Source organism: Arabidopsis thaliana, chromosome 5 (assembly GCF_000001735.4).
Source record: "Arabidopsis thaliana chromosome 5, partial sequence".
Classification (NCBI taxonomy): Eukaryota; Viridiplantae; Streptophyta; class Magnoliopsida; order Brassicales; family Brassicaceae; genus Arabidopsis; species Arabidopsis thaliana.
In genome coordinates, this window is record NC_003076.8 from 10,075,562 (window position 1) to 10,093,882 (window position 18,321).

Here is an 18,321-nt window from a genome sequence, read left to right on the forward strand (position 1 = left end):
TATGTTTCGTAGCAATTATGACAACTTTGTGACTGCCCCTGTCTCATATCAAAGGCCACTTAGTGTGCGGTAGCAAATTGGTTACCAAAGCCACTACTTATGCGACACTATAATTGCAGCAAGTTGATTACAAAGCCACTTCTTTTGCGACAGTCTTATTATAGCAAATTTATGATGGTGTCTTGTCGATCTTCCACCAAGTTTTTGTTTAATTATTGGCTTCGTTTTCTCTCTTGTTCGAATCTATATATATGCATCATTCTTCTTTGTTGTATATTCATTCAAATCTTTGGCTTCTCGTTTTCTCTCTTCATATCTAGCAACAAAAAAAAATTCTTTCATATTCATTCTAAAATTTTTCATTTGAGCAAACCGTCTCTTTTTTCTTTTTAATCTATTCTATTATCTTTTTCTTTGTAACAAAAAAATGTCTTCAAGCAATAATATAGAAATCGTAAGAAAGTGGATGTATAATCGTATTAATCGACACACTGGACATGTATTCGACGAATATGAAGCCGGGATAAGTCAATTTTATAGAGTTTGCAAACTATTGATTATATGATGGGATCGAATATGGTGTCCATGTCGAAAGTGTAGAAATGAAGAACTTATTTCTATTGCTACCGTATCTAAATATTTGTATAATAGACGATTTCAACCCAACTATTATGTTTGAACAGCTCACGGTGAGGAGTTTGAGCACAGACCGCTCACGGTGAGTAGTTTGAGCACGGACACCAATTTTACGATCAAGCCGAAGAAAATACATTTCAAACAGTTGAACCGGAATGGAATTTTAAAACTAGTTATATTGGAGATACTGTCTCAACGGAAGATATGTCAATACCACGATCAAGGTAAATTATTAGTTATATATATATATATATAATGAAATTGAATTTAAAATAATTAATTAAAAAGTTTTTCTTTAAAAAAAAAAATATATATATATATATATATATTGCTCTTAAAATTTGGTTAATAGAAATATTAATTCGATTTACATTAAATATAAATATATAGAAATTGATAATTAGAAGTGGTGTGCTAGCTATATATAAAGAAAAACTATGTTCTATTGTATATTTTATTTTCTCTTACATTATAAATTTTCTTTATCTTAATTCATATGTACAAAACATAAAGTCCATATATAAATAATAATAATACTTATTATTAATTCAGTTTCATCATATAATAATAATGTTTTTACATCTACTAGAAATTAAAAATTTGAAGTGGTATGCTATAAATATAAATTATTATATTAGATATATGTGATCATTGAAAATGTTATAAATCTTATTTATCTTATTCCATACAAAAAATTATAATCCATATATAAGATAATAATAATACTTATTATTAAAGATAAATATTCAAATAAAAATAAAAAAGAATGATGTTATAATTTGGTTAATTTAAATATTAATTCAATGTTGTTATATAATAGTATTTTTATGTCATCTGATAGAACTCGTGTATATAAATATATGTATTTGTGTCATCTATAATAGAAATTCTTAAACTCATTTGTTAATGTATATCAAATATATTATTTAAACATGGAGGGAGATATATATATATATATATATATATATATATATATATACTTTTTGAAAATGTTATAAATATAGATCTTTCATTAGTACTTTCATTTAATACTTACTTTAAAAGTCTATTAAAAAGAAACATATATATATAGTAGTAAAATTTGGTTAAAAGAAATATTAATTAACTCAATACAAATATCATCTAACATAAATTAATAATTAGAAGTGGTATGTTATAAATAAAAATTATTATATTAGTTATTTCTTATACTCGTTAAAAATATTATAAATTTTATTTATTTTAGTCCATACAAAAAATAAAATATTAAATTCAATTTTGTCATATAATGATAATTTATGTCATCTAATAGGACTTCATATATATATATATATATATATATATATATATATATATATTGTCATCTCCAGGAACGTCGAGAAGGGGGACAAACAGCTTTGATTGGATCCGATCTGGTAGACAGAGACGAAGACAAAGATGAATAATTTGAAGAAGATTTCTTTGTTAATATATCAAATTATAAAGATATAATTGTGGGAATTTCTAATTAGTATGTACATAAGAATAATGAAATTCCATTAAATAAATAAATATATTACTTAATTATTAGGAAAATAGAAGTTAATTAATAAAGAAATTGTGCATATCAGATAGTTGAAGGTTGTTTATCAATTTAATTGATTATATATATAGAAAAGTATATTATATAATTTAATTAATTTTTTATCGTTTTGATTAATGTACATATTACTAAAAATACTGTACAATTTTATGAACCCGCGGTTGAATATAATGCTTGGGAAGCCCATAATCCTGAGAATGCAGATTTTTTCAACCGTTTAAATACAGCAAGTGAGCCTCTATATGACAACTGTGTTGAAGGCTTGTCAAAAATTTTGTTGGCTGCTGATATGATGCACATTAAGACGAAACACAATCAAACAGAAGCGTGTGTCGATGATACTCCGGACTTGTTTCATAAGGTTTTACCAAAAGGTAATATTGCTCCAAGAAATTATTATGAAACAGAGAAGTTGATGCAGACTTTTAGTATGTCGTACCACATGATTGATGTATGCTAAAATAATTGCATGATTTATTGGGGTGATCCTGACGAAAATCTAACAGTTTGCAAATTTTGTGAACATCCAAGGTACAAACCTCGGAAAGCATCGGTTCGGGCTACTAGAATGCATATTCCATACAAGAGAATGTTCTCTTTGCCAATATTATACGGCTCAAAAGATTGTATCTATCCGAAAAGACAGCACCAAATATGAGTTGGCACGCAGAATATACATGTCTTGATGGAGTTATGCAACATCCTTTTGATGGCAAGGCATGGAAGCATTTCCAATATCTTAATCCTGAGTTTGCATCCAAAAGTAGAAATGTTTATCTCAGGTTATGTACTGATGGTTTTAACCCATTCGGATCGTCTGGTGGTAACTATTCCCTTTGGCCCATAATTCTTACTCCTTATAATCTCCTGCCAGATATGTGTATGAAAAGAGAATATCTATTTCTTTTCATACTAGGGCCAGGGCGAAACCATCCAAAACGGATTTTGGATATTTTTTTACGACCACTGATAGAAGAATTACTGGAACTTTAGATCAATGGCGTTGACGCGTTTGATATTTCAGTGAAGCAAAATTTCAATTTACAAGCAGTTTTAATGTGGACTATAAGTGACTTTCAAGCATATGGGATATTGTCCGGATGGACAACTCATGGAGGAATGTCGTGTCCATATTGTATGGATCAAACGGATGCTTTCCAATTGAAGAATGGTCGTATATCTAGTTGGTTTGACTGTCATCGAAGATTTTTACCTCTAGATCATGTTTTTCGATCGCCAAAACGAAAGGTCTTTTCGAAAGGGTCATATTGTCAACAATGTCCCACCATATTTTTTGTCAGGAGAAGAAATTCTGGAAGGTCACTTGGCTTATTATTATGGGGTGAAGAAAACAGTGGAATGTGGTGGAAACAGTCATATAAATAGTGACATCGAAGGATATGGCGAGACGCACCACTGGCACAAACATAGCATCTTTTGGGAGTTGCCATATTGGAATACACATCTGATTCGACATATTCTTGATGTGATGCATATCGAACAAAACTTTTTCGATAACTTGATTAACAATTTGTTAAATGTCACAGGCAAAACAAAAGATTCTATCAACTCACGGAAAGATCTCGTTTTATATTGTAATCGAAAGAAATTACACCTTACATCGTCTGGAAAAAACCCTGTTCAAATATTCAGGGTGTCTCCTCAAGCAAAAACTTCTTAAATGGTTAAAAGATGTGGTGAAGTTTCCAGATGGGTACGTGTCTAACATAGGACAATGCATACACATTGATCAAGGAAGGCAAATGTATGGTTTGGAAAGTTACGAATGTCACGTCATTATGCAGCGACTATTTCCGTTTGCATTCGCTGAACTCCTTCCCAATGAAGTCCATCAAAAAATATCAGGTAAATTAGAATAATTTAGCTTAAGTGTACTTACATAGTTATTAATCTGTATAATAAACTTATTTTTGTTTTTTTTTACAGATGTAAGAATATTTTTCCGCGACCTTTGTTCAAGAAATTTGAAAGTCAATGATGTTGTTCGTATGAAGAGTAATATTGTGCTCACACTTTGTAATCTAGAGAAGATATTTCCACCATTTGTTTTTGATGTTATGGAGCACTTGATTATTCACTTACCAAGAGAAGCCGAACTTTGTTGGCCGGTGCAGTTTCGATGGATGTATCCATTCAACGATTCATGTTTCATCTTAAGAAAAAGGCGAATAACAAAGCAAGTGTTGAAGGGTCAATTGTGGAGCAATTTATTAATGAAGAAATTACAAATTTCAGCTCTCACCACTTTAATCCCGAATCGACTATTGTGTCGAGTAGTGCTCAGAGACGACATGCTAGTGGTTTGCCTCAACAGTACATCTACTCGTACGACGACGTGCCGACATTAATTAGAAATGTCGGAAGTGGAAGTGGAAAATCATATTATGAGTGGTTAACCGATGATGACAACCACATCGCTCATACATATATTTTGCTCAACTGTGAAGAATTGGCACCATTCAAAAGGTCATTAATAATTTACATATATATATATATATATATATATATTTATAAACGTAAAATGAAATTTTAATTCTTGATAAAAAAATTTCCAGGCTATTTGATAACGAAGCTAGAGAAAGATATGTTGGTCTCACCTAAGATTTGTTAACGACTATGAAAGAAAGAGACTTTTCAAGTTGGTTATATATTTTGGTAAGTTTTAGCTACATATTTCACAATTTATGATGTGTATAGCTTTGTAATTAAGATGTATTATATACGATATCATGATCATCTCATAATGTGTTCATACAGGTTCATAGTGATCACACGAATACATTGTATCCTTTATGGTTACAAGAGCTTGTGAGAGGTCCAATAAGACAGTGCACATGTTGGAATGCATATTTTTCACGAGGTTATAATTTTCATACAGTAAGTCATGCAATGAACAAAACTACGGCTAACTACGGTGTTAGTGTGCGTGAGAGCTCTGAATACGCTCAAACTTACTATGGAAAACTACAACAAATAATTCAGATTGCATATCATGGAGCTGTTGGATTGAAAGTTACATTATTTTGATGCGATTGGTATGATACGACTTTTGGAGTTGGGACTAGAATTTATAAGCCTGGTGTTGTTGAGGTATGTGCATCTCGTGTGTATGAGAAGTATGATCCATTTGTTTTGACAACACAAGTAGATCAAGTTTGTTTTTTGCCATATTCACGTGTAAAACGACGTTTTGAAGAATAGTTGGTAGTAGTGAAAGTCTATTCGAGAGAAATACTTGAAGAAATCATCACACAACGAGAATCAATGCAGGAGGAAAACGACGATCTTCAATATTCTACGACAGTCAATGCATTGAATGTAAGTTAACTAATTTTACCTGGAGGACAGCTTGAAGACATTCCCGAAGATCCACTAGGTGAAGATTCTGAAGATCATGATAGCGATCTTGATATGACAAATTCAGAAAGTCTTGAAGAATTCAAAAGTTCCGAAGAAGAATAATTCCATTGCGGAAATGATTATTGTCTTGGGAATTTAATGTTTTATAGCCAAGTTTTTCTATTTGATTTTCTAAAAAATAATATGAATAATATGTTTTACCTTCTCTTGTATTAACTCTCATACTTTAAATCGCTTGAAACATACCCAAAATATTTTGTTGCTGGAATAAAACCATGATTATTATAGAATATAGGGGTGGGCATTTCGGTTTAACATTGGGTTCAGTTTGGATTCGGTTTCCCTTCTCTTGGTTTATTTGGGTTTCGTAAAACTCTAACCATACACAACCGTAGTTAGTTTGGTTTGCTTTGTGTTTGGGTCAGTTTTAGTTCGGTTCGATTTGGTTTTAGTTCGGTTCAAAAAATTAATTAATGTATCAAATTCTATGTTTAAATTGCATAATTCAAACAATACCAAAAAAGCAAAACCTATAAAAACTCAACCTATAAATATTTAGAGTTATTTACAATATTTTTAATATTGTAAAACTAGGTACAAGGTATAGAATGTTTTCTGATTTATTCATGAATCGAGTACAATGTTTATATACACAGAGAGTCTTTCTCTCCAAGTCTAACTTTCTCTCCAAGTTAAATTTACCAAAAAACCCACATGAGAATATTTACAAGATATACACACGATATTCTTTTGGCTAACCCCCCCCCCCCCTCAAGTTGGAGCATATGGATTGTAAATGCCCAACTTGACCACGATTGACTCGAACTCACGTCGTCCCAATGCCTTAGTAAACACATCAGCTAACTGATCCGTAGTATGAACTTTCCGAGTACGAATCGTTCCATTCATGATCTCATCCCGGACTCCAGGACAATCTATTTCAACGTGTTTTGTTCTTTCATGAAAAACAGGATTTGCAGCTATGTACAATGCTGCTTGGTTGTCACAATGTGAATCTATGGGCTTGGTTTGATTCACTCCCAAGTCTTTGAGCAATGCTTTCAACCATTTTAACTCACATACAGTTAAAGCCATGGATCGATACTCTGATTCAGCCGATGAACGAGAAACCACATCTTGTTTCTTTGCTTTCCACAAAACTGGTGAGTCTCCAAGTGTTATAAACCAGCCTCCGACAGACCTTCTACTCACAGCGCATCCCGCCCAATCAGCGTCACACCAACCTGCCAACTTCAAATTTGAATCTGACTTCAAGAGTATACCTTGTCCTAGTGTTCCTTTCAAATACCGAACGACCCGCAAAGCACTATCCCAATGATCTGTTCTTGGGGCTTTCATGAACTGTGATAGAGTGTTCACAGCATATGCTAAATCAGGTCGTGTCGCCAACAAGTAGATCAAACGCCCCACAAGTCTTCGAAACCGCTCTGGATTATCCATGAGTGGCTCTTTAGAGTAACTCAGCTTGTGTTGCTGCTCCAACGGAGTGCTGACTGGTTTCGATCCCAACATTCCTACGTCTTGAATTATCTCAAGAGTATACTTTCTTTGACACAAGAAAATCCCTTCTTTGTTTCTTGCTACTTCGATGCCTAAAAAATACTTCAGAGATCCCAAGTCTTTCATGTGAAAACACTCCCCCAAGTATTTCTTGAATTTTCTGATTTCTTCTGAATCATTACCTCCAATGATCAAATCGTCAACATATACTAGTATATATATTTCTGATTTTCCTCTTCGTAAATGAAATAAAGAATAATCAGCTCTTGACTGCTTAAACCCATATTCAAGTAGTGAACCATGCAGCTTTGTGAACCAACATCGTGGCGACTGTTTCAACCCGTAAATCGATTTTCTTAAACGACAAACCATGTTTTTATCAGAAACTTTAGAAACCGAAGTTGTTTATATGTTCTAAAGTTGTTTATCACTTAAAAAAACTGAAGTTGTTTAGAAACTAAAGTTGTTTATTTGGTCTTTGATTTTTCTACAGGTTATAGCACTTCAAAATGGAAGGATTTTTGGTGTTGGAGGATTCAATACACGCGAGCGAGGTGAAAGCTCAGCAGCTGGTGCTTTGGGTAGAGTCACTCTTGAACGCCAAGTCATAACCTTGCAAGAGCAGCAGGCATCTGTTGTGAAGTGTCTGAAATAGTACATGCCAAATGGTGCGCCAAACTTTGGCTCGACGCAGCGAACACAAGGAACCGACGCTTCAGTGACCAGTCCAGACCGTGCTAACAACAACATGGAGAGTGAATATGCTGATCCGGACCAAGATGGAGTTGATCATGTGAATGAGGATGCTGATGAGGCTCTTGATGGTGAGGATGAAGCAAGTGATGCTGCCTTTAAGTGATCTACTCTTTTTATGGTTTGATTATTATTTAATTATGGTTACAAGACATTTATCTTGTTTAATTATCCTTGTTTAATTATCTTTGTTTAATTATGCTTTTCATCTTATTATTAAGACTTGTGTAAGATATAATCAACTATTTTGATGTATGATATTAATTATGCCTTTCTGAATTTCTGTTTATACATTAGAATTTTTTTTAATGCAAAACGAGTTAATACACCAATTAGAATGCATTAAAACAGAATTAGTCATTTTGATAAGTTGGCAACAAATATAGAAAGTATAGTTAATTGTAACTAAGAACACCAAAATAGTCTACACGAGTTGTTGCTAATTGCTACTCGAGTTGTTATTAATTGTAAGTTATAAGTGACAAGAATTACGTTACAGATTTGTTATTACATTTTTGTATATACATTGTAACAATTGTTACAAGAATATTTATTGCACATAGGTTTTTCCGAAGGTAATAAGCTGTTGCAATTAACTTCAATGACCTTGTGAGAGTTTGTAAGAATTAACACAGAGAGTTGTGTCACAATTTGTAAGAATTTGTTATTAACTCATATTGTCTCTTCGTTGTATCATTTTTCACATGTTTTTTTGTTGCATTTCATATCACTTTTGTTATTACACTTTTGTAATTAAGGCCTTGAATGGATGCTGATTTTCGATTCAGTTTTTGGATTTAGATTTTAGTTTCTAGATTTTAGATTTTAGTTTTAGGCCTTGAATGTTTTGTAGATTTTGTAAGAGTTTTTGGATTTTGTTTTTCAAAAACTTATTTTCATACCAATCAAGATTTTAAAATTTTGGTTTCCCTACAGTTTAGAAAAACTATTTTGTTGTAGTTTTCCATTCATGATTTTAGTTTTTTAGTTTTCCTAAAATTTAGGGAATCTAATTTTTACTCCATCAACGTTATTTTTCTCAAAAACTAAAAACTAATTTTTTGGAGTTTTTTAAACAAAAATATATTAACAAAAATCTAAATCTAAAATCTAAAATCTAAATCCAAAAACTGAATCGAAAATCAACATCCATTCAAGGCCTTAGATTTTTGTTAATATATTTTTGTTTTAAAAACTCCAAAAAATTGGTTTTTAGTTTTTGAGAAAAATAATGTTGATGGAGTAAAAACTAGATTCCCTAAATTTTAGGAAAACTGAAAAACTAAAATCATGAATGGAAAACTACAACAAAATAGTTTTTCTAAATTGTAGGGAAACCAAAATTTTAAAATCTTGATTGGTATGAAAATAAGTTTTTGAAAAAACAAAATCCAAAAACTCTTACAAAATCTACAAAACATTCAAGGCCTAAGTGTAACAAATACTTACTATATACTTGTTGCTATGTTGTAGCAATTAGGTTCAAAACTTATGAAGATAAATGTTACTATTGTGCTTCAATTAGTTAGTGGAAAGTAGTAACAACGAGTGACAGATTATTTTCACGCTAGTTGTAACATATTTGCCATGAGAGTTTTGTTGATTTTTGTAAGTCTTTATAACAAGGTTTTTGTGGCAACGTCGTGGCAAATTTCTTACCGTTTGCCACACCTTGATTTTTTGCGACAAGAACATAGTTACATGTTTTATTTTGATGCTTCTCCGTAGCAAATCTATTTTTGTTACAAAATTTTTATTATACCCACTATTCTGTTTATAACTATATTGTCCAAAAATTCAAGTGATATAATCACATAACGTAAAGATGCATGACATCGATTAAACAATTCTTGCCTATTTCTAGGAGGAGGACCATTTTCAAATTGTGACATATGATACCGAATAACCTTATTTCGTGAAGATCTATACGGAGCAAGAAAAACTTGTTTGTTTGGATAACCAGAATCAACTACATAATATTTGTCTGTTGGAGGCAAAGAAAATTTAGAATCACTGTCTTGTGCGATTGTGAGAACGGCTGTATCGTGACAAAATCCTGGTGCTCCATTCCATACATAAGTGAATAACATATTCAAATCACATATTGCCATAACATTGAATGATGTTCTTCCATGTCGATCCCAATACATTTCTTGTAATTCGGGTTTCACCTTAACACAAATATAAACTCCATCTATTGCTCCAACAAATCCACTATAATATGGCCAATATCTTTGATATAGTTGCAATCATTCAATAATTCGGCATAGTTCTTTTCTTGTTAGAGTCTTCATATAATCTGAAACAACTTTGCATCACATCCCAAAGTTGTTGCGGTAGTCGTTTAAATGCGTAAATAATCTTACAAAACTGTTATCAAAAAAGAAAATAACTTTTTTTTAACTAAATTGTGTGGAACAAAATAAATCTATTGGCCGACAAAAAATATATACAAAAGTACAAAAATCTATTGAACATATATAATATCATTGGTTGTGTACGAGTTACTGATTACATATATTTAAATAAAAAATGATATCAACTATATATATAGTATATTTTCTTTACAAATATGATATAATTGTATGTAAAAAAATTTGTATAAAAATATATATATATTATAGTAATTATTTATATTTGTAAATTTAGATAGTACATATATGAATTATATTTATAATTATATGTAAAGAAATATTAATTTTAGTTTTAAATAATTAAAATAGTTACGTGAAAATTGGAGAATATATGTTAAAGAGGTGTTGAACTTTTTTTTGTCTAAAAAAGGACAGAAGATGTTGAACTTCTTATATGAACTTGAAAACAATAGAACTTGATATGAAATGTGAAAACAATGAAAAGTAGATGTGATTTATATAGAATTTTTGATAAGAAAAATAATATTTTTATTCTTTTTAAAATAATTACTTTTTGAAATGTGTGTTTTGTAGATAGAACGCTCATAAATTGAGAGCATGGACCGTTTTATGGATCGTCCAATTTTTATTATTAAAAGACAAAAAAAAATATGATCCACATGTAGATGCTCTATTTTTTTTTTGTATATAATTGACACAAATAATGAATGAGGAAATTAATTGTGATCCCTCCATCTTAAGTGTGATTTATTTTTTATACGCCATCCATCCAGACCCTTTGTTTTGTATGACTTTTGTTTGTTACCACTAGTTTGGTTTTGTATCACTGTTGTTTGAGACCACAAAACAATATTCAGACTTCACTCTTCTTTGTTCCAATCTTCACTCTTCTTTTACCGGCTCTATAAAATCATATGAAACCACTCTTATTTCTCCACTCAACTTCACTCTTTTTTGTTCCAATCTTTTTTTTCAATACAAGATCCAATCTTCTTTTTCAATACAAGAAACAATCTTTTTTTCAATACAAGAAACCTAAGATCCAATCTTCTTTAAAGCCAAAACCCAAGACATTCTGCTTCATCCAAAATTGTTCTTCATCCAAAATGTCTGGTTCTTCGCATTGTAATTTCGAAAAATGATGGATGACAAGTTTGATCAATATATCGATCAAGCTTTAGAGAATTATGGTGATCGTCACCAAGCCAATCCACCAAAAAAAAGGAGCATATATTGAAAGAGATCGTGAACAAAGACACATCCCGTTATGGAACGATTACTTCAGAGATGATCCGACATTTTCTCCGTATATATTTCGACACCGTTTTAGAATGAACAAGTTGTTGTTCATGCGTATTGTTGATCGACTCTCCAATTCCATACTTCGAACAAAGAAGAGATGTTACCGGAAGACTAGGTTTCTCGGCACTATAGAAGACTACAACAGCAATTCGTATGATGGCGTATGGTTTAGCGGCTGATGCAGTTGACGAATACCTCCGGATTGGTGAAAGTACTTCGATTTTATGTTTGGAAAATTTTGTTGAAGGAATCATATATTTGTTCGGAGATGAATACCTAAGAAGACCCACACGAGAAGATCTTATACGACTACTCCATATTAGAGAGATACGTGGATTTTCCGGGATGATAGGAGTCATTGATTGTATGCAGTAGGAGTGGAAAAATTGTCCCACCGCTTGGAAAGGGCAATATACACGTGGATGTAGAAAACCAATAATCGTTTTAGAGGTTTTTGCTTCTCAAGATCTTTGAATATGACACATATGTTTTGGACCTCCAGGTATACTGAAATATCCCTATTTTTACTGATTTTATCTATGTTTTAGGTATAGGATTTTGAGTCTTTATGTTATTTCTCAAGTCTTTTTAGTGTCTTTTCAGGTATTTTATGCATTGAGACAACAATGGAGATGAGGAGACATTTTGGAGCAAAAGCTAAGGAAAAAAAGCTAAGGACGATTACGGATTTCGGCCCAGCAAAGTCCATGACGGTTTCAAATTTACAAAAGTGGAAATTTGTCCCATAAGATTTTCCTATTTGCATTATTAGTCCCTGGACATTTTATAGGGCTTATATATAGTTTTAGAGGTCATTGTTTAGACCTAAGTTCATTTTATCAAGTTCTTTGCAATCCCTATTTTCAGAGACATAAGATATTCATCCATTGTTTTCAGTGATTCATTCAGTTCTCAATACAGTGAAGAGATCCTTTCTTACTCTTATCTTATTTGTTGTGTTTATGCTTTCTTACTCAATTATGTTGTTTGTTTCATTCAATATGTCTGAGTAGTTTGCTTGTTAGGAATAGGGTTTCTCATTAGGGATTCATATGGTTTAGTAGATCGCCCCCTTTGCTAGGTTATCTGTAGAATTCTTTATCTTTGATTATACTTAATGCTAGATCTTGAGTAATTAACTAGATCTTGAATACAGACAATAGATATGCCTACCATAAGTATATGTAGTTGGATCTATTATTTGATGAGTCTGGTTTATAGGTGTGTAATAAGAATCGGCCTATCTACTAAGGTGAACAATTGAACTCGTTTAGAATGCATATTTAGGTTAAAAATCTCTCGGCTTCTCCGGTTATTCTTAGCTATAAGCATAGGGAGTTTTGCGGAACACCACCGGTTATTCCATAATTAGAGTATGAGTTTAAAAATGGTTCGATAACAACCTAGCTTTCATTAGATCTACTAACCAATAGTTTCCTGAGAATACCTTGTTTCTAGCTCTTTATTTAATCGGTTACAACCAATCAATATGCTGTCTTTTTACTTTGTTCTCCTTTATTTTCAATCATTTCCTACTAGCTTAATCTCGATATTTAATTCATTGTGTGAACAAAAGAACTTTGTGGAAATCGATCCTTAAATACTGCAATTGATCTCTTATTTGAGAGAGTAGTTCTTAGGGTAATTTGAACCTTATCATATACTAAACAATGTCAATATTCATGATCGTTCACCTGTTTTTGATGATATATTACAAGTTCGAGCTCTGAAAGTGAGATAAGTAGACAACGAGAATGATTATAATTTGGCTTACTATCTCACAGATGAAATTTATCCTAAATGGGCTACATTTATCCAATCTATTTCACTACCACAAGATGAAAAAACTACTTTATTTGCTACAAATCAAGAAGCTTGTCGTAAAGATGTTAAGCGTTCCTTTGGAGATTTGCAAGCTCGATTTGCTATTGTCAAACATCCAGCTCTTATTTGGGATAATATGAAAATCAGAAATATTATGGGAGCATATATAATATTTCACAATATGATAATAGATGACGAACGAGATGGATACACTCAATATGATGTATCCGATTTTGCACATCCAGAATCAACCAGTTTTTCACAAGTGGATTTCACATATTCTACAGATATGCCTTCAAATCTTGGTAATACGATGGCCACTCGAACCCAACTTCGTGATCAGACTAAGAATGAACAATTGAAAATTGATTTAGTCGAACACATAAGGCAAAATTTTGGTCCGAATCAAGCTTAAATTTTATTGTTATTCAAATTTTTCATTTCTATATCTTTTGTTTTGCTTTTCTGTTATGTATGTTTACAATTTTAATATTTCTAATAATTATTATGTTTTTTAAATTAAAAACTTTATAATATTTTATTTTGTTTTATTTTGTTTTTTTTTTTAAAAACCTACTTAAAAACTCCACCATTAAACAATAAAAAAATATAAGGATTCAACAAAAACTCTAAACTTTAAATTATTCAAAATTTAGTATTATAAAAATGTAAAGAGTCTTTAATTAGGACTTACCCATACAAATCTTCAGCAAATGTTTTACTCAAAGCTTAAAGCCCTATGACGTTTCAAATAACGTTATGTTTTGTATGTCTTTGTGGCTTCAATTCTAAACGAAAAATTCCTTCATAGTAGTTTGTGACGTTCTTTTCCTATTTTTTTTACTATAAACAAAGCTTATGGACCCTAATAACTGAAGCATGGAGACTCATTTGGCTACCAAAGGTATTTTGTTCAAGATAATATCAACTGTAACATGTTGCTCGCAATGCACATTCTTAGTAAATGCAGAGGTGACGAGGAGAGATTCGGTACTATTAGCGGGTTATAAGTAAATGTATTATATTACCTATACTATTTTGTTAATATCTTAAGTGTGTTTAGGGCTTCTTGTACGGTTGTACCATGTATATATACGCTCTCTTTAAGATTAATAAGATTACAACATTCTCTTCTCCCTTTGGCATGGTGTGATTCAGATGCTAACGGTTAGTAATGGAATTATTCATCTGTTTGTGAACCACATTCCCAATGATCAATAGTGTTAACATAAGACTATGGACAAAGAGAAAGGTTTTAGATCCATATAGCTAGTGTATCACATTACTTGCCGCACAAGAAAACTAGTCTTCTTCGTCAGAGTCGTTTACTGTTATCTCAAACGTAATCTCCTCAAACCGTCCATGCTTCTCTTCACACCCGTCTCTTCCACACTGCATCTCATTGAAATCCATGACTGAACCCACCGAGGAACGGTTCGATTCGGAGCTGCAGAAGATACTCCAATTAGGAACCAAAGAAGCAATCTCTCCATCGATCATATTAGCTATCTTTGTGACATCACGGTCATCCATCTCCAGCTCTTCCACCATCTCTCTTGCAACGCTTATTGCTGTGTCAGTCTCGATGTCGAACGGGAAGTATATGTTTCTCACACAACCTTCCTTGTTGACGGTTTTGAGTCGCAGAAATAGTCCATCTCCATTGTCTCTTCTCTTCCCTTTAATGCTTATATCTACACTACCAAACCTCTTATCTTCTTCTTCTTCATCATCATCATTTTGAAACTCCAAGAGATCTATCTCGTGTGACTCCACTGTCTCATCTCCATTGTAATCCCATTGGTTTTGATTATAGAGGCTGTAGTAACCGTTTGAGTAGTGAGGTATATGATAAGAATGTCTAAGAGGAGTCCCTGCTTCATCTATCAAGCCCTTTTCGCTCTCTACGCGTCTCATATCCGATTCATCGATACAAAGAAAATGGTCATCTAGTAGTTCACAAGCAGAGAGTCTAAGGGACACTGTGGCCAAACACTTCTCGATAAACCCTCTAACCTCTGGATCCTTCACTTTGTCTAATCCATCTGGTTTCTTGCCCTGAGAAAGATAACTTTAACAATCTTAAAACTCAACATAAGAGATGTTATAATCGCGGTAAACACGGATGGATCCTTACCGATATAACTCTCTTGTAAATCTGAGCAGGGTGAGAACACTCACTATACGGGTAATCAAACGTTACCATTTCCAAAACACACATACCGAACGAGTAAATATCGACTAATTGGTTATATTCTTCTTTATAAACTTCAGGAGCCATGAACTCTGGTGTGCCTAAAGATATCAAACAACTTTCAACAGATCATAATCCAACTATTGATGGATTCAGCAAAGCAAAAACACTGAAGAGAGATTGCTTACCAACACAATGAGCAGCGTGAGAGTGTTGTAAACAAGCAGCAAGACCAAGATCTCCAATCTTGACTTCTCCTTGGTTCCCATTTATAAAAATGTTGTCACACTTGAGATCTCTATGAATCACAGGAGGGTCATGTGTATGAAGATAGTTTAATCCTCTTAAAATCTGTCTACACCAATTCTTTACCGCTCTTATGTTCACTCTCTTATGTTTTAGCCTATACCTGCATGAAAGATATAAAAACATTATGAGTAAGTTATCAAGAGAACTTCACTTATGAGATAGAGAGATAAGCTTACTGTCTCAAGGTGCCAGAAGTGAACATTTCAGTGACAAAGTTGATGTTTCGATTATCGGTATCGACCCAAGAAGCGTAGAACTTCATGATGCTTTTGTGTTTTAAGGTTTTGAGGAGATGGATCTCACAGTAGAGCCTCTCTAGCTCTTGAGGACTCTGCAAGAAATCGTAGAGCTTTACTTGGTTCCATGCTACTTCTATACCTTGATACTCATCAAATCCTCTGTAACTGCAAATCCAAATTATGGAACCAAAAACATAGTCTTTTTCTAGTTTAGAATCACTAAACCCATTTTTTGTTTAATGATCAAAGATTTCAACCTTTTTCGCTTTGAAATGATAAATCTTTTTAAAAATCAATCATGAATCAACCACCACTAAAAGTAAAAAGCTAAAACTCAAAAAAATACAAAAAAAAAAACATCTATGAAAATGAAAAATAATCAAAATTACTAAGAAAATTTGAAACAAAAAGTAAGAACTTGTCTTTGAAAAGCATGAAACTCCAACACCAAAGTTTTAGAGAAGTTGATACTTGAAAAAAAGGTAAGAAAACTTAAGAGAGAAATTGGATTCTTACACAGTCTTTGAAGATCCTTTACCCAGAACTTCATTGTACTAAAACAACAAGAACACACACATATAACAAAAAAAACTCAACAAAACAAAAGAGATGATCATAATAAACAAACAAATTATTGAGAGATATAAAGGAAATTTACTCTTCCATATCTTCCAGTAGGATCAACTTCAACATACTCAGAGTAATCTGATTCAAGATGGCTGAGATTGTTCATCATACACCCCAACAAAGATCAGAAAGAGCAATACAATAGCTGGAAAATATAAAGAAACCAAGAAGTCCCAAAAAATGAAAAGAGCTAAGCAAATATATTTAAATATCTATGTTATGGGTTTCTTATAGCCTTTTCATCATAATCATCTTTGTACTTCTGACATAATAAGTTAAACAAATTAAACATTAAACTCAGTGTAAATGAGGAGACAAAAAAACTAGATTCCTTTTTTTCTCTGTTTTTTTATTGCTTCTTTAGTTGTTGTTTTTTTGGAGAAAGAATTTTCTTTAGTCGTTCTTACACTGAAACATGACTATTATATCTCATGAAAGATGTAAATAAAGGTGGGTGCAAGACGAAATGAGCGTGGTTCATACTATGATACGAATAAACAAATCTTTGATTTTTTTTATTGACATCCACAAATCTTTTTTGTTTCTTTTTCGCAACAAACAAGTGTTTGATTAAGATACATTTTTCTTAGATATTATCTTTATATCAAATCAAAGATATAGGAAATAAACTTCTTATCTTATTAGTTTCTAACTAGACGCGTGGTGCTTTTTAAAGATATTTTCTTGTTCAATATTATTTAAGATATTATGTTCATGTATACACACTATATAATTGTAATATTTTTAACGAGCAAATTTATATGTACCTTAATTGTAAAATATATATGAGTGAATCACTTAAAAGTCATATATAATTATTTATTCAATTTTATTGTGCCACATAAATTTTAGTTTACGCAAATCACTAAATATCATTGCTTCAGTTTTTTTTTTCCAAATCTTTTGAGCCAATCTTTGTAGATATTTTGGCTTGATTTTACAAAAAAATACGAATAAAGCGACATGCCACTCCTTTGTATTATATAAATAACCACACTATTCACTATAAATATAACAAATACGCAACAATTAAGCAGGTAAAAAGGGACGAAATCATATACCATCTGAGAAGAATCTAGCTTAAACATTTGGCCAAATGTAGTTGTATGCATATGATATGTGCCCCCAAAAAGGTTTAGGCAATTGAGGCTAGAGTTAGGTACGTATACTAGTTGTATCGCAATCGATGGTGTGACCTTAAAGCAATAACTAAGTTGGTTAGTCACATTTTTTGCTTGTACAGCTATATATGTTCTTCTCATAGATTCATTATGTGATGATAGTGGTTCTATTTTATATTGAGCTATCGACGAGAACTCCAAGAAGTATTGCATGAGGGAGGTCTATATGGACCAAGGTACCAAGGATTTTGGAAATTAAGCATCAGGGCAAAAAGTAATGTTGCTTACTCATGTTTTACCACTTGATTTACTGGTCAGGTAAACTGAAATTTCACCCTCCAACAATTTGCCTTCTCTTGGCAGTTATGGTTTTTGAGAGTATGAAATGAAAAATTTAATATCCCGTTTATTTAATTAGAATTTTTTTATAATTTTAAATTTATTTGAAAATCTTTCTTAAAATTTATGTTCATACCCA

General features: G+C 32.0%; 1 protein-coding gene and 4 pseudogenes across 12 annotated transcripts; 2 read left to right on the plus strand and 3 right to left on the minus strand.

Annotated features, from left to right (window-relative positions):
* Nucleotides 1-2,462: 2,462 nt before the first annotated feature.
* Nucleotides 2,463-5,680, plus strand: AT5G28065 (annotated as a pseudogene; the record flags this gene model as incomplete). Its single annotated transcript has 1 exon — nucleotides 2,463-5,680.
* Nucleotides 5,681-6,349: 669 nt separating this feature from the next.
* Nucleotides 6,350-7,483, minus strand: AT5G28067 (annotated as a pseudogene; the record flags this gene model as incomplete). Its single annotated transcript has 1 exon — nucleotides 6,350-7,483.
* Nucleotides 7,484-9,541: 2,058 nt separating this feature from the next.
* Nucleotides 9,542-10,165, minus strand: AT5G28073 (annotated as a pseudogene; the record flags this gene model as incomplete). The annotated part of the gene is made up of 1 exon: nucleotides 9,542-10,165.
* A 1,116-nt stretch (nucleotides 10,166-11,281) lies between these two features.
* Nucleotides 11,282-13,783, plus strand: AT5G28076 (annotated as a pseudogene; the record flags this gene model as incomplete). Its single annotated transcript has 1 exon — nucleotides 11,282-13,783.
* A 650-nt stretch (nucleotides 13,784-14,433) lies between these two features.
* WNK9 (Protein kinase superfamily protein) lies at nucleotides 14,434-17,160 on the minus strand. 8 transcript variants are annotated; one of them, NM_001344062.1, is made up of 6 exons: nucleotides 16,754-17,160; nucleotides 16,612-16,649; nucleotides 16,033-16,187; nucleotides 15,736-15,956; nucleotides 15,491-15,648; nucleotides 14,434-15,411 (listed from the first exon to the last, which is right to left on the minus strand). In NM_001344062.1, the coding sequence occupies exons 3-6, from the start codon at nucleotides 16,116-16,118 to the stop codon at nucleotides 14,656-14,658; spliced, it is 1,221 nt and encodes a 406-aa protein (NP_001332380.1). In that variant the 5' UTR covers nucleotides 16,119-16,187; nucleotides 16,612-16,649; nucleotides 16,754-17,160; the 3' UTR covers nucleotides 14,434-14,655. The 8 variants fall into 8 exon arrangements, with proteins under 8 accessions (NP_001332380.1, NP_001031960.1, NP_001332382.1 ...); NM_001036883.2 differs by having other exon boundaries at nucleotides 16,033-16,260; NM_001344060.1 differs by having other exon boundaries at nucleotides 16,033-16,649.
* Nucleotides 17,161-18,321: the final 1,161 nt, after the last annotated feature.